The 25,855-nt window shown below is 38.1% G+C and overlaps 2 protein-coding genes and 1 long non-coding RNA gene across 6 annotated transcripts; 1 reads left to right on the top strand and 2 right to left on the bottom strand.

The window, feature by feature from the left end:
• Window positions 1-2,314: 2,314 nt before the first annotated feature.
• LOC146448555 (uncharacterized) lies at window positions 2,315-8,214 on the bottom strand. Its single transcript, XR_014861046.1, has 3 exons — window positions 7,109-8,214; window positions 5,612-5,752; window positions 2,315-2,839 (listed from the first exon to the last, which is right to left on the bottom strand). It is a non-coding gene; the product is annotated as an uncharacterized LOC146448555 (long non-coding RNA).
• Window positions 4,197-5,191, top strand: LOC146448556 (uncharacterized). Its single transcript, XM_085102514.1, has one exon. It carries the CDS (start codon window positions 4,197-4,199, stop codon window positions 5,130-5,132), a length of 936 nt encoding a protein of 311 aa, XP_084958640.1. The 3' UTR covers window positions 5,133-5,191.
• A 529-nt stretch (window positions 8,215-8,743) lies between the features above and the next one.
• Window positions 8,744-23,930, bottom strand: LOC146448554 (uncharacterized). Of its 4 annotated transcripts, XM_085102463.1 has the most exons (6): window positions 23,656-23,930; window positions 23,043-23,071; window positions 20,546-20,834; window positions 18,051-20,168; window positions 9,659-9,923; window positions 8,744-8,851 (listed from the first exon to the last, which is right to left on the bottom strand). In XM_085102463.1, exons 4-6 carry the CDS (start codon window positions 18,066-18,068, stop codon window positions 8,766-8,768), a joined length of 369 nt encoding a protein of 122 aa, XP_084958589.1. In that variant the 5' UTR covers window positions 18,069-20,168; window positions 20,546-20,834; window positions 23,043-23,071; window positions 23,656-23,930; the 3' UTR covers window positions 8,744-8,765. The 4 variants fall into 4 exon arrangements, with proteins under 4 accessions (XP_084958589.1, XP_084958588.1, XP_084958590.1 ...); XM_085102462.1 differs by lacking the exon at window positions 23,043-23,071; XM_085102464.1 differs by lacking the exons at window positions 23,043-23,071; window positions 23,656-23,930 and adding an exon at window positions 22,915-22,934.
• Between the last annotated feature and the right edge of the window lie 1,925 nt (window positions 23,931-25,855).

Raw genomic sequence — 25,855 nt, 5'->3', positions numbered from 1 at the left:
GACCTTCACTTTAATACAAAATAATTCTAGAACAATGAGAGGAGAAAAATCAACTCAATTCTTGACAGGAACGACTCATGATATGTTCTAGCACATTTTGGAAACAAAAATACGAGAACTTGAAAAACACTAGCCTAATATTTTTGAAGTTTCAATCCATTGCAACCTGGCCAGAGGCACTTATCAACAGTTTTCTTGCACTGGGGTGATAATCTATAGCAAACCTAGCCACCAATTTTTTTGTTTCTGTTGTCAGACAAACATTTTTCGGTTTTGAAATTACATCAAATTTTCGTGATACTTCTCCTTTAATGCTAAAATGTCATAGGTAGCATAAAATGTAACATTCGGCATTCAGCAAAATACCCCTGCCGGTTAAGCAACAAAAAATATTATCAAGGGCTAAGCACTTTTCTATACTATCTAGGGTTAAGCAATTCACCAATTTAACGCAAAGCGTGTTGCACTCCGTCCACTTCTAGTGCTGCACCTTTTCTTCGCCGGGGATGGTCAAGTTCACTCTCGCTATCATCACTCACTCTCACTAAACATCCCCTCACTTTCACTGCACCATGTTTCACCCACAGCAACAGTGTCGTCTCCATTGCTTTGATGATCAGATAAATCAGATTTCAAGTAAATGTCAAGTTCAAAACCATAAAGAGATTTTAACCCTGTAGTTAATAGTAGTAACCCTCTCCAATATTTTTATTGTAATCCTTGTTCTCGGTTTCGTCAGTTCTCGATGGTTGCTTGATTTTGCATATCTTTGGAGAAATGGAAATGATTTAAATGGTCTAGGTATATTTTAACTAGCTCATCAGAAGCCACAAAGGTACACTATAGAAGAAAAGTCTGTAATTTCCTTCACTTTGTTCAGCTTTCCTTCATTGAATGTTTTTTTTTTATTTGCGCTCTAGGCATAAAGTAATCAACTGGTTATGCTGTTTCGTCTAAAGAAGTAGCCAGAGATTCAAAGACACTTTAATTTGTACCTTATTTTTTCTTCATCCGGGAAAGGGTGTGGAATGATTTTCTGCCCATCATGGAGCCAGCCAACCAATTTTTGCATGAAGCGCACTGCTGCTCTTTCTTAACCTTGTAGGACTATCTTTGACAAATTCCATGTATAACTCTCAGACATCATGGTGATCATTTATTTTATGGTCACAAATTCAAGAAAAATAATTATAGCTTGGGACATTTTTTTTCGCTGAACTTTCTTATCCCTTCATGAAATTATGATTAGCTGGGTAGAGTTGAAAAAAAAAATGCCTCCTCCCTCTCTGTTACAAATCCCCTTAAATGTAATCTGACAGAACAGGTGCATCTTCAATGCGCAATGCTGTCATGACCAACCCTCCATGCATTTCTCCCTATTCTTTATCTTCGGGATTTCCATACTCAGCTAGTCACAGATATCTTCTTAATTTCTCCGTCTGATTTGTCATGAAAAATTATATTTCCATTTTATAGAACTGCTATTGATAATGGCTAGCATCTCCAACTGCAGAATTAGTTCTTTCAGATTCCCCCTGGCCACTGTCTTCATGTGCTCGATGTATCCTGATGAGGTAATCAGAGTCTCCAAATTCTGGACATTTCGGTATCTTTGAACCTGACTTCATCAAACAACATTATCTTAACAACATTATTTGTGATATAGATCACATTTAAAAATGGCTGCAATTGTATTTCTTCTCCAGAAAAATTGATTTTTAAAGACAATCTATTGGTATGTTAAAGAGATTATACAGTTACAATTAATTTGTATGATGACTGAACATTTTTTTTTTTTTTAAAAGAAGGTAGAGGGCTAGAACAATGTAACTATTGTGCATGGAATATTAGAATGATTCCTTGGCAAAGCAATCAACAGCTATTTATATAAATGTGGTTTGTGACATAAAACCACTGCATTCTCTATGCATTGAATGTCAGCCTTTATATCATTTTAATTTTTAGTAAAGGATTTTTTAAAGTGAAATTTATTAGTTACCGGTAATTATAATGCAAATGTCACTAAATGTTAAGACTCCAGAAATGCTTGTATTTTCCATTTTAGAGGAGGTTTTAAGTTAAAAAGGGTGATAGAGGGGGTGGGGGGGGGGGGACTGGGCATGGTATTTTACCATGGTTTGCAGGATAGCTCATGACGTAGGGGGGGGGGGGTGGGGGCAGGAAAAAATATTTATTTTAGAACATCATTGGGTGGGGGGGGGGGGGGGGGGCTTCCAAAATATGAAAGGGAGAATTTTATGAATAATCATAACAAAAAATAAATTGATGTAAGCTTTTTACTTACCATCACAGATCATGACAGATGTGATGGAAACACTGTATAGCTCAAGAATCACTTTGTTAATGGAAGTTTTTGTTGAGGCAGTTCATAAACTTGTAAATTATGCATTCTTGTGTGAACGTTTCTGTGCACTTTTCCTGTCAAGGGATAGATCCAGTTGTGTATTTAATTTCTTACCTTTTTATGAATGTTTATGATGGCAGGAACCAAATACAATAAGCACTTACTGGGCATGTAACATTTTTCTTCAGCAGTAAAGATTTTAATTAGTTGGCCATGTAGGGCTATCGCTCTAGCATGGTGTGTACAACAGGGATTGGCCACTGGATGCCTTGGCCTAGCTGTGTTTATAAGCAACAGAGCACTGTCACTCAATCATTCTTATAACTATTCAACTGATAAAGAGGCGTAACAAAAATATGCTGAACAAGGGGCATTCCCTGTATACATTTCCCATCACTCACCAATAATGTGGAGAGGAGATGGCTGATATTCAGGCCATGTTTAATGCAACCAGACTGTGGCTTCTGTTGCTAACTGTGATCTAAGAGATAAAAGGTCAAACTTCTTATCAGCCATCTCTTTTAATTAAAAGAAAACTTTCAAATTTGGTAGTGAGTAATGAATTATGAAAATTAATATGTACAGGTATTATTTTTACAGTGCAATCTCAGTTATTTGAACCCTCAATTTTTTCGACACTCCTGATTCTTTGAACAAATAGTTGTTAATTCTCTTGGATTTGCTTCAGTCAGATTTTTACCTCCTATTTTTTGAACAAAATTCTGTTTCCTTTGCAGGTTAAAAACAATTGGTATTTCACTGTTCAGTGATTCAGTTATCATATTTTTATTATACAAATGTTATACCCCAAGTTAATTGTTTTCTTTTACTAACTTCTGATTACCGTACAATAACTGTTTATTTTTCATGGGTTTTGTGACGTCAGTGACCAGTGGTACAGTTTTCTAAACCTTATCACATAGTCTGGTATACATCTTTTTCAGTAACATAAGGAAAAACACTAATATTATTTTCTTTTTTCATTCTGTCCACTGGGTTTATGTAAAATCTTCTTTATTTATATAAGAACAGTTTAAACCACTGATTGTTTTGAAGAATGAAGTGATAAAATGCTTTTAATTTGCAATATTTCAAGCAAAATATTAGCTGTACATCATTTTGTGAATTCAGAAGAGGACTATTATATGCACACTCAACTCTCTTTAAGCACTCTTGTACCTTCCATTTTTTTTTCTCGGAAAAACCAGATCATGAAAAGTAGAGTAAGAAATATTTTTACAGAATGCTTATTAAATGATAAATGGTAGGTTAATCTTGCTGAGTAAAAATGAATGGGACTTCTCAGATGAGGTGCTATCCAGAAGCTGGAGTGATGTTTGAGGCTGCAGCGGTGTAATGTTTAGCAGTCTAATGACTTCTTCAATTGGGATTTTGCTTGTAAGGACAAAAGTTTAATAGGTTGAAGCAAGGCCTGTACTTAAATTGAGAAACCAGAGAATGAAATCTGCAGGGGAAATTTTTGTGGTGAAGAAAGCCCTTTAATTTTCTTCTCGGTATTACCTCAGTAAGGAAATGTGGTCCATGCAAGGTAAAGTAAAACTCTTTGACTTTGGCAGGATTCAAACCCATTACCCCAGGATTTTGATCACTGATGGACCAAATGTACTCACTAAGGCAATGGGAAATTTAAGTGGTTTCCTTCCCACACAGAAATTTACACTCCAGAGATAATTATTATCTGATCCCATCATTTGTTGATTACCTCCTTCAGCCTATCGCTAAAATACAGAAGTCATATCTCAAAGATACAACCGACTTCTTGAACTTTATAGAGAAAACAAAGGTCGCTAAGGACACGATCCTTGTCTCAATGGACGTAGCTAGCTTATACACTAATATCCCACAGGAGGAAGGAATTAGAATTGTATGCAAAGCATACGAAACATTCCACAAAAATAAACCTCCCATTCCAACTAACTACCTCGGGGATATGCTTAGACTTATCCTAAAGGAAAACTCTTTCCATTTTAATGGAAAAAACTACCTCCAAAGACACGGGACCGCAATGGGTACAAAGATGGCAGTATCCTTTGCAAATATTTTCATGGCAGAGATCGAAACAGAAATAATTAGCCATAGCGCTATAAAACCGCTTACATGGAAGAGATACATCGATGATGTCTTCTCTCTATGGAACGTAAGCAAAAATGAAATCCAAACTTTTATAGAGCTAGCCAACAACTATCACGCGACCATAAAATTCACGGCTGAAATTTCAGATATTGAAATCACTTTCCTTGACACATGTGTATACAAGGGCGAAAGATTCAAAAAAGAATCAAAACTTGACGTGCGTACGCACTTCAAACCGACAGAAACGTTCCAGTACACGCATTTTTCTTCCTGCCACCCTCCAGGCGTCAGGAAAGGCTTTATCAAAGGCGAAGCCTTAAGACTTCTCAGAACAAACTCTTCAAAAACAAAATTTGAAGAAAACATCACTCTATTCAAACAGAGACTACGCAACAGAGGTTATCCCGATAACCTTGTAGATAAAACTATATCAGAAGTCAATTTCAGCGAAAGAATGTCGGCACTACAAAACAAACAAAAAACGCGCAAAAACATTTTGCCGTTTGTTACGGAATATCGCCCATCCGTGCCTAACCTAAAAACCATTTTAATGAATAAATGGCATTTGATAGAAAACCAGCCTCTGCTAAGACAGATATACAAAGATCCTCCCCTACTTTCGTACAGAAAAGGGAGATCTTTGAAAGACGTACTCGTAAGAGCAAAGCTTTGAAGGTCATGTACTTCTTATCTCGACCAATAGGAGTCGTGTTTGGCCTGTCTCCATTATTTTACCATGGTTTCCTTCCCACACAGAAATTTACACTCCAGAGATAATTATTATCTGATTTCCCAGTTGTATAATCAGTACTGCACAGCACAAAATTTCATTATCCCTTAATTGTTGTGTTATTTCTTTACTTTACTCCATGAGTGAACTCTCATGTAGCAACCTGTTAAAAAAACTGCTGGGGATAACTGACCCCATAACTGCCTGATCGGTTTTTTTGGTAAAGATTTTGACAGGGACAGTTGAGGATTTAATTACCCTTGGAAGTGTTATTTGATTTCATGTCAAACAATTTGCTTACTTTAAAAACCAGGTAACAAATGGCTAGGGACTGCAAAAACATTTTTTTCCTGTTGAATAAATTATTAGACTTACAAAATTTATTGCGTTCAACAATTACATAGAAAGAACGTACTCCTTACACAGATTGAAGTCGAGATTGTATGGGACAACCAACTTGATTGCCATGAATGAAAGGATCTTGGGACAATTGAATCTGGCACCTCCTGCAGAATTTGTAGGAGCAGATGATATCATCACCAACTTGGTAAAGGAGGGAGAACCTAGGATCGAGGTCAACAAAATATGCACTCTCTAATTAACAAATCGACGGCAGTTTTCTATGGTCTTTACTCTTATAGACCATAAAATGACGTCACAAAATGTTTAAAACTCAAGTGGAACCACGAGCCCCAGGCGAGTGGTCTCACTGCTAAGTTTTGGACATTTTATGGTCTATTTAACAATTATTCCACGAGCGCGCGTTGGATATGAGATGATAGATAGCCAACGAGGCGCGTAGCGCCGAGTTGGCTATAATCATCTCATATCCAACAAGCGCAAATGGAATAATTGTTTTATTAAAAACAACCGAGAATATTGCTAGATCTTACTGATTTCGCTGTGCAAGAACGACCAGAAGGCAATTTAATGGTCGCCATTTCTCGGCCATGGTATAATTGCTCATATACCATGGCCGCTAAGCCAATCAAATCCCTCGAATTGCATTATACAATGATGCAGTTTTTAATAAAAGAGTATAGGCCATAGAAAAGTGCCGTCGATTTATTTTTTACAATAACATGGAAAAAGTACGAGCGGAATTGGCTATTTTTTCGTTGAGAAAGTGTGCGCGTTACATCTGATGTCATTTTTATTGTCTGTACTCTTAAATTGGGAAAATTATACTGCCGCATGTACACGTAGATTAAGTTAAAGTGCACCTAACCCCTAATTTTTTTTTTTTTTTTTTGCTTAAACAAATCCTCCTATTGTCTGGATTATTCCCTCGCAAAAAGACATCTTGACTCTCTAGTAAATCAATATCAAAGGCTGATGGAACTGAGCACCTAGTTTTGAGATTCTACAAAAACCAAAATAAACAACTCTGTGTGTACAAGAATGGCTATCAACCTAGGAAAAACAGAAATTTTTAAAATGAGCTTTTTAATCTAATTTATTGAATTAATCAGCTACAAGTGCAGTATTTTAAAGAAAATAGAAAAATGACACAAAGCTTTTAAGATTTGTGTCATTTGACTTGAAATATTATTCCTGTATTCAAACATTCTCCAATGTGCATCTCCCTCAAATAGAACCTAAACATCAACAACAAAAATCACTCAATTTGACTAGAAAACGATGAAATTTAAAATATTTTTAAAATCCCCATGATTAATGACTCGTTTTTTAATTGGTCCGCATTTTGAAACGATCTCTTAGTATTGTGCATATTATGTAATATAGCCGACCACATGAATTCATATAACGACACTGGCCTACTATTGTCCGTATTAACTTGCAATTTTAACATTATCTTGATTAAACATCAAAGGTTTCTTTTAGAAAATTGCTCCCCTAGTACAAAGGTGCGTGTGCATCCATACATAAACTGACAAATATTTGAAGTTAGTCCTTACCTCCTAGATTGACAGAGCCGTCGGACCTTTTGCCTTTCGCCGACACAGGAAAACCCCTTCTACTTTTGACATTTATCACACTAAAAATTTTCCTTCAACCCAACTGATCTGCTGTAGAACGGAACATTTTTCACACAGTCACGCAGGAAAAATAAGATGAGGCGACTAGGAAAACTTCGATCGCCTCCAAATTTGAAAACTTCTCCTAAGTTTCCTAGCGCTTAAAAAGATCCTTGATCCACCACGCTGATTAGATGCACCATCCTAATGCAAGAAGACGTCTAAACACAGCTATTTTTATCCAAATCTTTAGAACAAAGCAAGACAACTAAATTCTCCAAATCGTCCGCCATATTTGTTTATGAAATTGAAGTTCGCGCGTGTGTACGAAGAATCTGGGTACTGGCAATCTTGGGCGCTTTCCATTCGACCAAAAATTCCGGAATGAAATTTCGAGTATTCCATGTGACGAATGGAACAGTATTTTCCGGTTGGTTTGAACCGAGCCGTCCCAGTCCATCACGTACCAATTTTCGCGGACAAAAACCCAATTAAACAGGGAATCAAAAAATGACGGACTCTTCGTCTATTTTACTTGCTTTAGAGTTGCTCGACGACTATGAAGTTGAAATAAGCGAAGTATTGGACGAGGACGACGACATAACGCTGTTCAGTGTGGGTAGCTCCTACATGCGTAGGAATTTAAACCGAGTCCGCGACTACTTTGAGGGCACGATACCTCTCTATTTTCCTGGCGAGTTTAAGGGTCACTTCAGAATGACAAGAGAAACTTGCGAGCTGTTCACTCGCGCCGTCATGCCCACAGGAAGGATACCACTTGGGAATGGATCTGGGCGAGCTGCCAAGCGGAACTCTGATATTGAGCAGAAGAATTGGCAGCCATGTTGAGTTCGATTTGCTCTGAGAAACTGGGCGCGAGCAGGAATGGTCGAATGGAACGGAATTTTCCGGTTATTCCGATTTTCCGGAATTTTAGGCCAACCTCGCGAGGTACACCCAAAATTTCGGAATGAAATTCCGGAAAATGTCTCTTCCATTCGCTCCCAAACCCGGAATTTCCGGAATTTTTGGTCGAATGGAAAGCGCCCCTTGGTTCCCACGCGCGGGGGCTCTGGGGACGAGATTGCGACAAATCAGCATTAAATAATTGTGCCCTCTGTATTACATTGTCATTGTTTATGGGCAGTTTGCTGCATATGCACTAAAAGTATATATAACTGCAGAAAGGATGAGGAAGTGGTAAGGTTACTTCGTTCATACGATAAGCAGATTTCTATAAATGTTATGAAAAAAATTGGAGCTCCGCTTTTAGGCTTGGCTAAATATATATATTATCTAAGAAGTAAACAATTTGGGGCCAGTTATTCAAACAGACTTACTTAGGCCGTGGCTTAAGACAATCAGTGGGCCTCCAAATCTGTTTATAAGTGGTTTTTTAAAACTATTTAAAAGTAGATAAATATTTTTCTAGTCTGGGAAGCAAGCCTTCTTGTTACCGTCGGTAGTAGACAATGTTTTATTAGATATGACTGTTTGCAAATTTGGAAATGGCTGAGAACGTGGTTTCGTTAAACACCGTCTAGACTGTCTTTTAATAACTGACCCTTACTGAGGTTCACGTACACGTGTCAGTTGATCATCTTGCTGAATAGTAGGCCAGTGCGCATGACCAGAAATACATCAGAAGACTACAGGATAATCCCACAACTGGTGTGTACCAGGCTGAAAAACAGACATAAAAAATAATGGATTTAAAATGACTTGAGGAACTTACTAGTGGGATTCAACAAATGACAATTCGAGGTTTAAGGTAAATTCCTTTGTAGCGGCCATGTGTCGTAATCTTTTTTTTAGCTTTGTACACTCACTAATTTGTGTTAAATTTATTCTTTTAACTGTATATTCACTACTTAACGCCACCCCAGGTCAGTTCATTGTCAGATTAGCGCTGCTTAGCATTTAATAAAGACAAGAGGAAGGAAAACCATAACTACAGCGACCTTCAGGAAACCCTCGGGTCGTACGTTGGACATCCTTACCCAATAACGTATTCTAGGTAATTAACTGGAGCTAGGTTGTACACGAGGCTTAACCCGGGGAATATTTCTACATGCAAACATCTTATTATGCTTTCTTGTTTAGCTTTACCATGCCACATCCCTTCCACCCCCACCCCCTGCCAGAGCCTCCATTTCAATCTACATCCAGTTCAATATTTAGTATACGAACATGGTCTATTGGCCAGCCGCATGCACTGTTGTAAAAACCTTAAACAAACAAACAAAAACAACTTAAGTCCATGTCTGGTGGTCATTTCAACTTTTTTCAGTTTTAAGTAATAGTCTTATGGCGGTTTACAATCCTTCTGTAGGGTAAGATCGGACGTCAGCATTTAAAGGAGCCACTGGCAGATGCCCTCAGTCCATATTTTGGGCTCCTAGTTTTGTTGAAACTTGGTTAGCTACGTACCAAGTGTACCAAATAAAAAAAAAAAAACAAGCAAACAAACAAAGTAAAAATCTTTCTCACCCATACTTTCCTTATTAGGATCACAGTCCAGTTCTTCTTCCTCGCTTTCAGTCTCCTGGTTGTCACGGCAACCTTGTACGATAATGAAGGGCGGAATAACTGGTTTGCAAGGTAGACTCAACGTGCGTCGCTTTGGGCGCGGCGGCAAAAGAAAAGGCTGACTCTGGTTCTTGAGGGAATGGGAACGAAAGTTGCGTGAGTGCTCATGGGACGGCGTTAACAAGTTTGATTCAGACATGGCGTCAGGAAGCTCGGAGAAAACGGTCTATGAGGAAAAAAACGAATGAAATGTTAATTTAGCTGATAATCGAGTATAACCTATCTAGTACCTTGATCGCTATCTAATTGTCCATCTTGGGTTTAATGAGCCTTGTAATTACTGTGTGCCTGTCACCGTGTCCTCAGGCTCATTGGCCAGCGGTTGCTCGCTGGAGAGACGCTAGAGAGTTAGAAAATACTTAAATCTTTTTGATTGGCTGCCCCGTAACGTCTAACATTGTTTTACCGTCCGGAGCCTCTCCTGGCGACCAACCGCTGGCCAAAGACCCTAACGACTCTAGGCAGGAGATTGAACTTGCATGAGAAAGCTCCCAATTATTTTTCATTCCTGCTTTAATGTGATTCCAGCATGTTTTATCCCTCCCCTGCTTTGTGCCAGTCTTCCTTAAATCCATGTATTTTGACCCTGTCCCGATTAGTTTCGATCGACTTCAAGCTAGGATGTTCTCCAAAATGCACTTTGCACCACTGTAAGTCCTATGGCCAACCTTGGAAATCGGACCGGGTCTCTACAAAATGGTTCCATCATACATTACTTTCCATCGTAACGTCTGACCTAGTATCCTCCCTCTAATAGCACCCCTCTTCTGGCCCCCCTATGCCACACCCTAAGGGGCACTGTCACTACACTGAAGGGAGACCGCCACTTACGTTTTGTCACCGTCGCCGGTATTCTCGATTCTTACCACCGCAGAGTAACTTTTAGTTGACTGGGAGTGCAGTTAATTAAGCTTTGCTTCTTCGCTCACTTTAACCCTTTAAGCCCTGACAGTGATCAGCACCAAATTTCTTCTTGCAATATCAATGCTTATTCAACCCCTGAGGTCATGAAAATTAAGGATATGATCACCCAAGGTGAATTTTCTTGATTTTTTAATAACCTCTCTCCAGTACTTTTATAAGAAAAGCATGGGGACAAGATAAGAGAATTTGTTTTTTGGTATTAAGAGTTAAAGGTTCATGACTTGAGATTAGGCCATTTCCGAATCGCTGTGAATCTCATTATGAACGCGAGGCTAAGTTATTGTTATGAAAATTAGTTAGTTTTCATTCATATGGAAACAAAACTAATTTCATATGAAAAGCTTTTGCACTTAGCCTCGCTTTCATAATGAGGTTTACAGCAACTCGGAAATGGCTTGTTGAGTAAAATGAACTCATTAAACTCTGGTTGCTTGGGATTGTGTTTAACAAGTTTTTAAATTAGAGTTATAAAAATTCAAATGTTGAATTTCGGAGTGAAAAATTATCTCTGCCCTCGCAATTTAACTTTTAGAGACCAATGGACGGTTATTCCAAACGTGAACAGCTGGGGCTATCCAGTGTGCATCAGAAAAGTGTGTTTTTTTGGACGTTTTCTCTGAAACTGAATCGCCGGCAGTTTGAGAAACATTATCACGTGACGTGTCTCGTGTTCTTTAGGGCTGCTTATTGCACTTAAAAATTTTAAGGACAGTGAGACCTGTCTATCTGTGAAATTTTAATTTCGTCTTATTTGCGTTGTGGACGCCCCCTCCCTCCTGTTTAAACTACTTGAGTAGGCACGCAATGAAATGAGAAACTTTTTTTTCTTTTGATTTGTCAAAAAACGTTGGATCGGTCGAGTGATGGGAAATAGAACATTTCATTGGGATCGCCTAACAGAGGTACGCTTATATTGAGGAATATAAATTTATTCAAATTTTTATACCACACGAAAATTGAACGAGTGTTTGATCGCATTGTCTAGCGAACTGACCTGTTTTCCTTTAAGCTTTTAGGGTGTTTAATTTTGGTGAACAAACGCGTTGGTGAATTTCAATTTCGCTCAATAAGGTGGCTGTTTTCATGCAAATCAAACAAGATGGTTTATATTAGCATATTTTACAGACAGGCAAAATATATGGTAGCCCGTGAACTTATCTTCGGATACGTAAAGTAGCTTAAATTTAGTCCAGCTGGATGGCATCCTTCAGGGGTCTAACTCAGTAGATTTTTCGTGTAAATCTATTGATATGATCAACCTGTTCTGGCATCATAACCCAGTTTGCATTTGACAGAACTGAATCATCGACAAAGTTGCTAAAAAGTAAACTTTATAATTAAAATTAATTATCTAATTTACGGTGAAAATAAACACGGAGCAGCAGTAGCATTGTAAAAATTTCAGAAATTTGCAACATAATTTTCAATGTTCATGGCCGTCTGTCTTTGAATCCATCGTAATAATAAAATCCCAATCGCCTTATCTTGCAAATTACAGAAAGCAAATAACGGAGCCTAACAAACGCCTACTGCTTAATGGTGTCTGTAGTTTCTTTCCAATGGGCGCAGCTTATCCACAGAACTAAAAATTTCACGATGAATATTTGCTCGGAAGAGCTAAATCGCTTTAGATTTTCGAATTTAACTGTGATACAAAAAAAAAAAAAGATTTTTGTTGGTGAAACGTCATGTCAAATATTCATATTAAACATGGGTATCAAGCATAATACCTTTTGTCTTCGGAGGGACAAAAATGGCTTTGAAAGTGCAAAATAAGTCTGGGTAAGATTCAAAAGACTTTTCCGTGAACAGCAGCTAGGCAAATCGGGAGATAATATTCCGCTTACGAAAATTTTCCACGTCCTAAACGAACCGAAGGGATCTTACTGCCTAGATCTTTCCAAACAGCCTTTGTATTAAGGCTTTAAAACGATCTAGGAAAACAAAAAACGAGTATCAGTATTGAATTGTCTTCATTGGGCGCCCTTGCAGAAAACACTTTATAGGCTCAGGGGCAAAACATGAACGTTAAAATTTCTTATAATAGATACTTTCTGTTCGATGCCACTCCTTTAAGACTTAGAATTATGAACGTGAATTCGACAAATCGCCAAATTATGACTGCCACATAGTCTTTGAATTCAAAATGATCAGTAATATTACATGGGTTTTGTCGTCAGTAACTAACCTTTTTTAGTTTCACCGCGCTGGATGTCTTGAAATCTTCTTGTGCACTCAGATGTTTCTAAGTTTGCCGATAACAAATAATTCTTTATGTTGGCCAGACTCTGTTGGCCTAAAAACGCACTTGCTGTGTATACAAACTGTCTTCGTCGGCGGGACAGGAATGAAACCTGCAATGTCGTTTGATTTTTCCGATGAAGAGATTCTGTCCAACCTCACAAGTCCCGCGATAAGCAACGATACAGAAAAATCAAACGTTGCAGCAAAATTTAAGAAATTTCATGGTTGACTGATATTGAACGTGTTTTGCCGATGAACCTTGAAATTTTTGAAGCGCTGCTCAATCACCAGACACAACAGACCGATAAGCTGTTTCCAATTATAATGGTTAACTTCCATTAAATACTTTTGTTTTATCTGTGCAAACTGCCTTAATTCAATAGATCAGCCCAGGGTGGGGAGGGTGCTCAGTTCGGCGCAGCATCACCCTGCTCTCCTGATTTTTTCCATACCATAATACGTCATTTCCCATACCAGCCTTCAGGGCTACCTTCTAACATGCTCGAGATAAGACCTGCTCGTAGTCTAAACCAGTAAATCGCGTCTTATCGTGTCCAAAGAAAAACTGAAAACATCGGAAAAGTGTAACCATTTAAAGAGCTGAAACTAGCTAACTGGCACTAAATTCCTCTGATCTGGAGCAGTTTACTACAATGCTGAAGGTAGTTCTTACTTACTTCTTTTTTTAAATCTTGAGTCGATTATGAAGTCCCACAGCGATGTAAATCAAACAAAGCTCGTAGTACAGTGCAGGTCGTTTATGAAATTAGAATTATTTTCCGTTGGCTTAATCGGTCGCTTAATTGTAAGGGTGGACCGAGATTAATACATGTAATTAAGATGTAGAAGTTTATTTTTTTAGGAAACCAAAATTGCAAACGCTTATTACTGTTCTTGGGACATAACAAGCACTGTCAATAAACCGTTCATTTCTGCAGCTGTAAAATTGGCGGAACTTTGACGCATCTTTGTCAGAGACCAGCAACAAACAGGTGGACCGTGTCTTTAAGGAAGGTACCTCCTAATACAAAGTTTTTTTGCACAGTTTATGACTATGAGGGAAAAGCAGATCTTAGCAAGGGCTATTGGAATCCAGAAAGAAAATTGGGGGTAGCGGAACATTTTATTTTTAGAGATAATTAACCCTTTGAATCCTAGGTTTGTGCTATTTCTTTTTCAATGACTTTTTGGCAATTAATCGTCTGAACCACTTAATTTGTCCGTAAATGGAGATAAAATAAAAATATCTACGATCTTAAGAAGCTGTGGGCTTAGGCTAAATTGTCAAGTGACGCAAGTGACGGTTGTTGTTGTTTGTTCGAGCGAGTGCACGAGCACGAATCTGGTAAAATCATCGCTTTGTAAGTGAGTGTTTTTTCGAGCCATTTTCCTCTGCAGGGGCCCCCATTTTTGCATCATTAAGCTGGAATGTGGGTAGAGGCAAGCCTCTGAAAGAAAACAGAGGTGAGAGGTGGTTTCATGCTGACTGAGCCGCCAGACATGCTGCGGTAGCAGACATGGAGGCCCACGAGTGAAGTTGTCTCTCCGGCCGTTTTGTGAATGGATTCCAGGACCTACCAGGGCAATTTGGGCGAGTTTGGAGTAGTAAAATATTCTATCCATCCATTCATAGTACATTCGATCTATTCCAGCTATACTTATCTACACCCCATCCATGCGTCCATCCGTTCGTCCGTACGTCCAAACATCCATCTTTTTCATCGATAGTCATAAGTCTTTTTTCCTTTCCTTCCTTCCTACAATCCATCCACCCACCCACCCACCCATCCATCCATCCATCCATCCATCCATCCATCCATCCATCCATCCATCCATCCATCCATTTGTCCGTCCGTCCAATCAAACAACTATATATTCATCTATTCTTTTTCCTTCCGTTGTTTGTTTGCACGTATTTTAGTGCGTTCGTTCAATTTTTATTTCATTCCACACTGTTTCGAAAAAACAAAACAGTAAGAAAAAAAAAAAACATTGTACGGTAAGCAATGCAATACTTATCGCGGTACTGATACAACAGAAATAGCTGTAATGGGATTATCTTTATTTAGCAGCTTGAAGGCTAAAGATAGTAAAAACACGATAATCTAACTTTATTTTGAGAAATGATTATTTTTTCATTATCATTTGAATAGACCGACGCACGCACAGACCACCCTGGCATTTAAATGCAAACTCAAGGATTATTTCGAAATTAACTTTAGTTATGCCGTTGCGTCTGTAGAGCCACGAATTATTAAGAGTTCTGCCAATTGCGAAAATGTAGATGTATGAATTGAAAGTTCTTGATTGTATTGGCAAAAAAGAAACACTTTTATTTTTCATTTTGAAAACATAAAATACAAAACCACTTGCCACTCTTGCCACTATATAGGCAAGATGAATTGTAATTAAAATAGGGTAATTACATTAGAAACCACATGTATAAACTCGATACGTATATACCGCAATGGCGATGAAATTTGATTAAATTAATTTCAAATTAAATTTCATGCACTTAAATACTTAAAGGTAATCAGTTTTCCAGAGATGGTGTATTTTAAAACTTTCTTTTAAAGGGTGAGCATCGTAGATTCTTCTCAATAATTTTGAGTCAGTGGTAGTCAGCATTCGAACTGGTAAACAGATGGCTCTGTTTAGAAAACTGCGCTTTGTTTCTGCCCTTATGGACTAGATTCTGCTCACAACATCCGAAGTTGTTTGTAAAATGTTTTCGTGGTAAGCCAAACATTCTAAGGGTCAAACCACAGGAATTTCTGAGTTAATATTGGCCCACAGATGAAAAGAGCCTTGTATGAGAGATTGTATATCGATCTTTTCCATCAAAATAGTCAACAGATTTTCTATGAAAAGCTGCAATTGCCAAACGGTTTGTCTTGAGAAACCTTGCCTGTTGTTTTTGCTGTGGTTTTAATTTTCCCTTTTGTAAGCTCCCGAAAGCCGCTTTAAGCGATTTTGGTCTTAGAGTTTGGTCAACTTGCTGACGACTAATTCGGGAGCACAGAGAAGGGTAACAGCACGTAAGAAAAATATACCAGGACATTATCTCTTGTCCGGAAGGAGAAAAACTAGCATATATCACTCTGAACATGACTTGATTTCAGTACACTTTTTATGAAAGCAACCGAATTTACGAAGACTGGTTTTTTTTTCCATTATTTTTGAATGGGATCTATTGTTTTGTTTTCAAGCAGTATTTAAAAAACTTACAACAAGGCATACCCTATAAATTTTAACAAAAGGGGTATTTTTGTTTTTGTTGGCGTTTTTCTTTCTCTTTCTTTCTTTCTTTCTTTCTTTTTTTCTTTCTTTCTTTCTTTCTTTTTCAGTAAGTGTCAACTTGAAATTGATGGTTTTAACAGAGGTAAGTTTTGTTTTGTGTCAGAAATAGAAGTTACAGTATTCAGCACGCATCGGATATAACATACATTTTTTGGTGAGCACAGCCTTTGAAGTATGGCACTCGCTAAGCATTGAATATTTCCGGTGTGCATTGTATTTCCAAAAAAAAAAAAAATGATTATCAAGTAAACAACACACGAGACCTACATCAATTCAAACAAATCCCAAAGAAAATATAATACTTATACTTAAAGAGATTATTCGTCGGCTAAACTAAAATGCATATGGATCGACTAATGAGTTTGGCCACTGATTTTCGGAGTCCAGTATTGCTATCTTCTTTAGCTATGTTTAAATAGGTTGTATAAAGTGTTACTGTTGAAACTGACAGCCAGCTATCGAAGCCGTCTCTCAAAGAAAAAGAAATGGCTTGTTTTAATTTGTTTTTAGAAGAAAAGAACCGTCTATATTTGGAATAAGAAAAATGGGATTTTTTCTTCTTCTTTTTATTTATTTTATTTTATTTTATTAACTTTTGAAATCAGCATTTTTATTCTATGTTTATGGTATTTAGAAGAAGAAACTAGAAGGTCGTCGTTCATGGATGAATCAATCAGATCATCTGCCCTGGCGGTGACCTCGCTACTTAGTCATCTGTTTTATAGTGCTCATTAAGTTGCCTGTTATAATTAATAACAAAATATATTTTTTTCCTTTCAATAAAGAAATCAAATGCTACTTGATTTATAGAAACCATACACTCCTAACTTAAGTAAAACTTTGGAAGGAGAATCAGCCGAAAAGCTCACCACTAAATCTCAGTGACGCCGGGGATTGATTATTCAACAGTACGTTCTCGCTTTGCCTATTTGCCTTACGTGTTTGCCGGCCTAAAATGCAGGCGCCTGGCAAAGCGGCTTTTGACCAGCTGATTCTTATTTTTTTTATATATAAATTTTAACATTTCAGATGCATTCAACTCAATATCATCATAGTTGTATACTGAGATGGGTTTAAAATTGGTAGTTCTATTTTGTGTTGATCAAAGTTGTCGATTTAATAAGATGTTGTTCATAGGTGCATTTTTGCCATTCTAATCAAAGCAAACTTTTCATTTTATGCATGAAATTTGACTGACAGTGAGTATAGTATTCAAATGAAAGAGCTCAGCTTTTTAGGTAACGCTGGCTGCCAGCTAGGTGTTCTACTAAAGGGAGATGACGAAAGGTGAACTTGAAATGATTCCATTTAGTTCTCTAGCAAAGCTCAAAGTGTTCGTGGCTATCCGCCGTCCTTCGCTCCTATAACAACTATAACACTTTTACTATACTATTCCCAGTCTGAAAGAGTGGAACACGTAACAGTACAGTGCTTCATGGCACTGATGATCGTTAGTCGATTTCTATCGTCAAAGCTGTTCAGCGAAAGGACGCCAGAGAAGTCAGAACTCCCTTATTTTTAACATTATTATTGTGGACGTGCCACTGTCTTGGTCTTCTGCATCCTCTGTCTCACTCTTCAATACTTTAGTGCCAAATGGTTTTGTTCTGTAATTGGCTTAAGATTAACGTGAACAAATAATCTTTCGCGAGGCAGAACTTTACTTAGCTGAAGCCTTGAGTTGCTCGATCCTCCTTCTCTTTCCCCTCTCTTCCCGTGCCTTAAGGCGACACTGTACGTTAGGAAGTTATAATTGATGGTACTGATCAGCTCTAACACCGTAAGTCACCGCGTTTCACTAAAAATAAACAACTAGCACACTTGCCTGTTCTTCTCCTTCCATTGCGACTTGCCCTGTGTTGAAAATCGGCCACGACGCTTCGTCTGGCAAACCTCTGCTACCAACGGCGAAAAGTTATGTTTTCTCTGTCTATGAGCAGTGCTACGCTACACAAGCATCCAATAGTTTGACGTTGCTTTGGAACTAATCACCTGCCTAATGGAAGATAATATTTTTGTAATAACAGCAGAGCTATCAAATATCGTAGCCATTTCGTCATTTGCCAGACCTGACGCGCTTCCCTCGTGGGTTATAATAGCTTGACCTTTGGTTCTGGTGTTAGGTATTATCTTTGTAAATCGAGACAAGTTTATAAATTGGATTAACATTGTGAAAGAAATGTGATGTTATGTCCTAGCCTGGTGGACAAGTGATAGATGTATTTCCATCACATTTCTTTCACTTATACCGCTCATCGACATTCAAATCCCAGCACATTGCCACTCATCGACATTCAAAAGTCAGGCACATTGCCACCCATCGACATTCAAATCCCAGCACATTGCCACCCATCGACATTCAAATCCAAGCACATTGCCACCCATTGACATCACATCCTAGCAGTATGCATTGGTTGTTTGTCACATGAACCTAGAGCGCTTTCCATTCGTGGGGACGAGGGAAGGAACCTGGGAAGACAAAGCCGGGTTGGTATTTATGAAAACGGCAACCGGACAACGCATTTACTCAAAGCCAGGAATTTATTACAAACTGCGATAACTGTTGGGGTTTTTTTTTCGGTTTCATGCAGCAAGTCGTATAGAAAGGCATCATATCGGGTTTTGCTCTTTAAAGTTATCTTAAGTGATCTTCAGCTCCAATTCTATAATGATTTCGATCAAGAAAACTACACAATATATAACATAGATCAACATAGTCTGCGTGGCAAGAGTTTCTGTGGAGTTTTCTGCGTTTTTCTCTGTTTCAACGAGCGGAAATTATGACGAGAACGAAAAAAAAAAAAAAAAAAAACAAAGAAACGGAGGAAGGGGTAGAGGGGCAAGCGGCAAGCGTTTCCTCTCTCTAGTCCCCTCTTATTACCCCACCCCTCCATCAGACCCTACTCCTTTCTTTTCTTTTCTTTTTTTTTTTTTTTTTCGCCCCCGTCCCGATTTACGCACGGTTAAACAGCCAAACAAATAAATAAATAAATAATGGTAATAATAATAATAATAATAATAATAATAATAATAATAATAATAATAATAATAATAATAATATAAACAAGGAAACGCTTGCTACACAGCCTATACGTAACATGCATTGAGGCCCCCGCAGTCAGTTTTAACAAGTTGCCCGGTGGACATGAATTTGCACAAATTTATCTCCACCCTGGCGTCATACAGTATCAAAATGCTCCCTATGCACGGGGAGGGGAGTAAAAGGTATTGGTACATATCTCGGCGCTATCGGTACATAAGAATTAAGCCGTGCAATTAGAAAAGTAAGTCGTTTCAAGGCTCCTTGGTATTTGGTCAATGACACATGTTTGTGATGAAATCCTTTGATCGAAATAAACATCCAGTACTAGACATGAACAGATAGACCCAAAATCCTGGTAACGAATGGTGTCAGATCGAGCGGCATGGAAAACTTGCGGTGCCCACAGGAGCCGCCCTGCAGGAAGAGATGCTGAGGGCAGAGTGGAAAGAGAAGTGCGATCGAAGAAAACAGAGAGTGCGTCAAACGGCCGCCGTCTCAAATTGTGGCACCTTTACGTGCCGTTACTGCAGCCGGTCCTGCCGCTCAAATCCTGATTTTTGGTAGGATTAGCCACGAGAGGAGCTAGCAAACTGCTATGACCGTCTGGCATGACGACAAGGGCCAACAGACATCAGGAACATGCTGGAAATTACTTGCTGTCTCCTGGAGCTGACTTGAATCTCGGTGTCCATATCATTCATATACCCTCAGATGATGAATTAAAATGTATCAGTAAGTAGAGTGTCAGAAATGTAAACGTCCTAGCAAGCCGTGTCCCTATTTACATATAAAACTTCTAATCACTTCCTGGTTCTTTGTTGTTTGAAGACAATGCAAGGAAACACGCCCAAGCGTACAAAAGCAGACTGATGAGTAATCCTACCACTGGACTAACCCAACCTGTTGGAAAAAATAAGATAGTCGTCCAAAAACACCTGCGATATTTACATTGCGTATGCATATGTCGAAGCAAGCAAAAGGCAGTCAACCGTTTCGTCCAAGGAGGGCTGGTATCGAGAATTCCGTCAAGAAATGGTTTTCTGCGCGTGGGTCTGTCTTTATGCTTATGTAGCTAGTGTTCTCACTTGCTTATCTTTACTCTTACGCTCATATCCTAGTCAGTGAAAACCAGCCTTAATAAAAGCCTGCTACAAGGGACCCAAACTTGCTATGGTGCCAATACATATCTCATACAGACTGTTCCTGGAAGTCAATCACCTACGCCCCCACCCTATAGGGAACTCTATAAAACGTCCAGGTTAAAAGATCTACCGTACCGATTTCATAACAATCCAGGAGTATCTGCTGCTGTTTCGGCTGTTCTTCTTTTGGCATCTCTTCCTCAGTGTGTGGTTCGCCAGACACCAGCTGCGAGAATTCAGGGTTTTCCGTTATTACCGGCGGAATTGCTGGCTTTTCCCGAGTTGGAAGACTGAGAGTTCTTCTTGAGCGATGAGATCCAATTGGTGGATGGCGGTTGAATGAGACGCTCCTAAAGGCGCGTATCTGTACATTGTTTTTGATTGCAGCAAGGTCAGACATGACTTTTATCCAGACGGTTGTTGCCTTTCATAAAGAAGAAAATTGTAATCAGTTAATATAGCTGATAGAATCAGAGAAACATTTTTCATCAAACGTTACTGAGGTGAAACAAAATTCATCTACAAGTAGCTCCTGTTATTATAGTTCAACGTCGGCCATGGCATAGCTTTTGGATTCATGATCTCTTTAGCGGTAATTTAACAGGCAGGATGAAACTCTGTAAGCCTGGACTTCTCTAGAAAGTAAGCATAAGCACAAACGCCGCTTAAACGGCAAGTGAGAACACCTGCGACATATGAATAAGCATAAGCACAAGGAGAACGAACACGTTTGTACTTCTTGTAATTATTCTAATGCCTGTTTCAGAGTTTTCACTTAACATGAGAATAGGGACGACATAAGCACAAGCACAAGGCAGTCAACTGTTCCTCCACCAGTCATGGTTACATCTTGGCCTGTATCGAGACTTCCGCCAAGAAATACTTTTCTGCTCATGCGTATATCTTTATGCTTACGAAGTCAGTATCCTCGCTTGTTTATTTTATGCTTATGTCCTATGCCATCCTTAATTACAGTAAAGGTAATGTATAATAATGAATGATTCATGACGAGGTCAAAGTTTTTGCCTCGTCCCTTTTCCTTACATGGGCTAGCGCTCAGTGGGAAATTCATGGGTTCTCTTGATCACTACAACGTACACTGCAGAGCTAACATTAATGCATGAGAATTTATGAAATATTGTAAATTTTGTTGAAGGGAAACACCAAAAGTATTTCTTGCCAAAACGGCTTCGGTAGAAATTTAAAAGCGCACAAGGAACAACAGTCAAAACTTAAAACTCAAAACTCATTTTTTAGCTTCAAAATCCTAATTATGTATATAAGACGATGTTTGGTACCTTTTAGCTAATTTGCGTTGTGTTCAATTTTAATCTAGTTGTAATGGCCTCCCTCAGAGGTGGCACAAGCGACCGAGACTACATCAATTTGGACATTGGGGTTAGGTTTAGGGTTACGGTTAGGGTTAGGCTTAATCTCGAGAGAAAAAGAGCTAACGAGAAAGCCTCTTTGCCTAAGCTTAGCAGAAAGTATCGTTCGTCTTTCTGGTGGCTCTGTAAGCCTCAAAGCTCCTCAATTACAACTGAGAAAACTCGGACTGATTACATTTTAACCTAGAACTGAGAAACAAGCCAATTGATGGTTTGAATGTGATGCATCGCGGCCAAGTTGGTGGACAGGGATTTCTTTGCCATATTTATGCAAACTTTGTGAACAAATTTTCTTTTGTTTTGTCTACCAACATGGCGGAAGTGCAAACTACCTATACTAGCCGTATTTTCAGTTTTATCCAACAATCGGCCAGTCCGATTTACTGGGGAATATTTTCACGTCACTGGCATCTCGATACTGAAAAAAGGAGATTTCTGAGATCCTGACAGGCTGCCTTGTTACATATGATCGCATAACGTACAAAACAAAAATATACTGATAACGAAGGATTTGGAAAAACATTTCAGAACAAAAAGTAGCGAGATTAAAACATGACGTTTCGGCGACGACATTTCACCATTATCAAATGTAAATGATTATAAGTTCAGTAACGTTACTGACCTTATAATAATTTACATTTGATAATGGTGACATGTCGTCGCTGAAACGTCATGATTTAATCTCGCTACTTTTTATTCTTAAAAAATATGCGCCAGGTAAAATCTTGGGATCAGAGCTTCCCAGATAGACCAGGTCTGGCTCCAAGAAAATTTCCCATGGCAACTGCATGCCATATGCTATAAAACACCTTATTGCTAGTAATACTGTAATCACCATGCATGACAATACTGAAATAATCAAGCGCAATCCACCAAAGCTCGTATCAAACGACTGACTGGTCGGAGATGAAAAATATGATTAATTTATAACAAATATATGTTTTAACCTCAAGATTGTATCATAATTTCTTTGATTCGAAGAGGGCGTTACTTAATTAAATATATATAAAAAAAATTGCTTTAATTTATAGTGATATTTTCGGTGTAACGTGGATATGTATTGTTTTGCAGTTAGCTCAGTTTAAAATATTCTCAAAAGTACACATAATGACGCACTTGTACTTCCACGTTTATGAATTTGTCAACTCTTGTCAAAAGTGATCTTTTCACCACTCATTCCCTCGGGCTGAAGAATAAAAATGATAAATGTTGGCATCTGTGAGTGTGATAACATCTGTATTTACCTCTGACGTGACGTCACCGAATGGGATACCTATCAAAGCGTTAAAAGGAAAACCATGCAATAAATAATTTAAACTGAACCGGGAGCGTAAAAAAAAATAACCATATAATACAACAGAGATTTTCGGCGAGAAAACTGTGTTGAACGTAAATATATTCTAGAGTGTCAATGTCTGCTAAGATCGGGTTTTTTGGTTAACAATAGATTTAGACTGAAGTGTCTTGTCCGCTTCCGGGTCTAGCTATTGTAGCTTGGTCAACGAGTGTCATTTATGCTGTCGAGTTTCTCTCGTATTTTCAGTATTCGATCAGTTCGTACTTTAAAGCTGATCGAAAGTTTACTGTGTTAAAGGATCGAATTTATTCGTCATTCCTTAAAACATTAAACCGTAATGATTCAAATCATAGCTCTCGTCTTTTTGAGGCGTTCCTTTTGTTGAAGCAATAGACGGTAACACATTTTGAAGAGAAATACATAAGAAAATATTTATTTTGTTTTGTCTTTTGATGTGAGACAATCAACCCGAAGATTGCCATATTTGCTGAACTAATTCAAATATGAAGTCCTTTTTTGCTGCAAAACAAAAATAACAAACGTGCCGAAAGTGTACTCACCAAATGAGTCCGAAGTCCTGCAGAAAATGAACTGTTCGGCTTGAAAGGATATTCTAGTCTGTTGTAAGGATAGCTATCCTTTGAAGGCTAAGTGCCATATGTTTTGCTGAATGATGTTTACGCGACGCAGAATGTGACATGAAAGACAAGTGAAAAACACGGAAATAAATCAAAAATCCTCTCAGGAATTACCGGAGCAGCGTATTCTGAAATATAATGTTCGACAGACACGCGGCTTAATTTCTTTTTTCGTAAGCATCAAAATATGTATAATTGCTGCCCTTGTCGTGAAAGATTTAATGGCACAACCACGCAAGCTTGCATGGCCCTTTAATCATTTTTATATCCATGCCTGAGAGATGTGCGGCGAGATTTAAAACAACCAAATTGACGTGAACAAATTCAATCACGCAATGTAGTAAATATTTTAATTATCCTTGTTATCAAGAAGAAGACAAGAAAATGAAGAAGAAAGAATTCAACCAAAGCAAAGCTGCCCTTACGACCTCAAAAAATTTGAAAGAAAGAAAAGAAAAAGAAAAAACGAAAACGAGACGATAGATATTATTATTATATTTTTAATGCGGATATGTCGAAAATACCGCCATTAATTTTATATGTGGACACAAATTTGACATGGATTTAGTAACGACGTTTTAAACTTAATAAATTATCATGGTGATTTCAATCCAGAATAGTTCAAGTCTTGGCAATATGATCGACCTGAAAAGCTGCCTTCTTCGAATTTGGATTTGGAGTAGGATGAAAATGCAGTTGAATTAACAGAAATTTAGCCGCATTTTAAAGATTGCTTAGTGAATTTTTTTGGTTTATTAGGAGGAGTTCGAAAAATGAAAGGAGAGAGGCAATCGTTTTTTTTTTTTTTTAGCAGGCACTAAAAGCAACACCTCCAGTGTCCAAGTTGGAGGTGTTGCTTTTAGTGCCTGCTAAAAAAAAAAAAAAAAAAAAACGATTGCCTCTCTCCTTTCGTTTTTCGAACTCCTCCTAATAAAACAAGGGGAAGAGGAAAAGAGGGCGGCCGAAAGAGACCTGGAGAAGGACTGTGGAAGGAGAGAGGTAGAAGATGGGTTTTGACACTTGGGGAGAGGCTGTCATCGCTGCGAGAGACAGGGTGGGATGGAGAAAACAAGTCAACGGCCCTTTTCTCCCAGAGGAGATAAGGAACTAAGTCAAGTAAGTCAAAAGCAACACCTAAATTGAAAAAATTGATACACGCTGATGTAGCTTTCAATATACTCGAGAAGTATACATTGACAGTCTCAAACGCAACTGTATATGACGACAACGTCATTTAGTGATTCATTTATCAGTCAATTTAAATACAAGATGTAAAAAAGGTTACTCTATTTGATAATAGAAGCAGAGACCGACACAACGCAGAATTACTTTTTAAAGTGTGCTATATTTAGGCTGGCCAAACCAGCCTTCTGCTTCTATTATCATTTATATCACGATGGTCGGTTGCTAGGGCTTTTCCTCCCGCGACTCTCAAAACTGAGAGTTATAAGCTATAGACAAAAGTAGAATGAATCGAATGTAACGAGACTTAGAAGGGAAGTAGGTGGATAAATTACCTTGCAATTGGTTCTTATTTAATTTTATTTGACTGCTATTGTGACGCCACAAATGATGCCCAAATTTGGCGTCAGAATTAAAATTCAGGAAAATAATGTGAAAAATGCTGTATTGGTTTTCGGTATAGAATTCTATGATTTCTGGTGAAAACCCCATCTCAATCGGATAAGAAGACGTGAAGTTACAGCTTATTATAGAAATTCAAATTTCCCGCGACATTAGTGTCTATGGTCAAACTTAAGGGGTATTTAAACGCAAAAAAAAATAAACGTAACGGAGAAAAGACAAAGTTGCATAAAATCGAAATTGTAGATTTTTCAACTTTGCATATGTGGTACTATGACGCGTATTTTATCACGAATTACGTAATAATGTTTAGAAATTGCTGTTTACATTTAATCACAAACGAAACGGTTTTTATTTCAAACTCAGAAACAGCTAAAAGAGAAGACAAAAAAAAATCAGTTCCCAGGGGAAAATGTAGTCGACGAAAAAGAAAAAAAAACTGCATCCGCACCATCACATATCTTATTTTATACTCTTTGAAACAGTTTTAAACTTTTTATCCCGGTAGTTCAAGAGATGTAGCCTTCCAAAAGAAAAT

Source organism: Pavona decussata, unplaced genomic scaffold (genome assembly GCF_977016875.1).
Source record: "Pavona decussata unplaced genomic scaffold, jaPavDecu1.1 SCAFFOLD_912, whole genome shotgun sequence".
Lineage (NCBI taxonomy): Eukaryota > Metazoa > Cnidaria > Anthozoa > Scleractinia > Agariciidae > Pavona > Pavona decussata.
The sequence above is the reverse complement of the archived record's forward strand: the minus strand, read 5'-3'. Positions and strand labels throughout refer to the sequence as shown.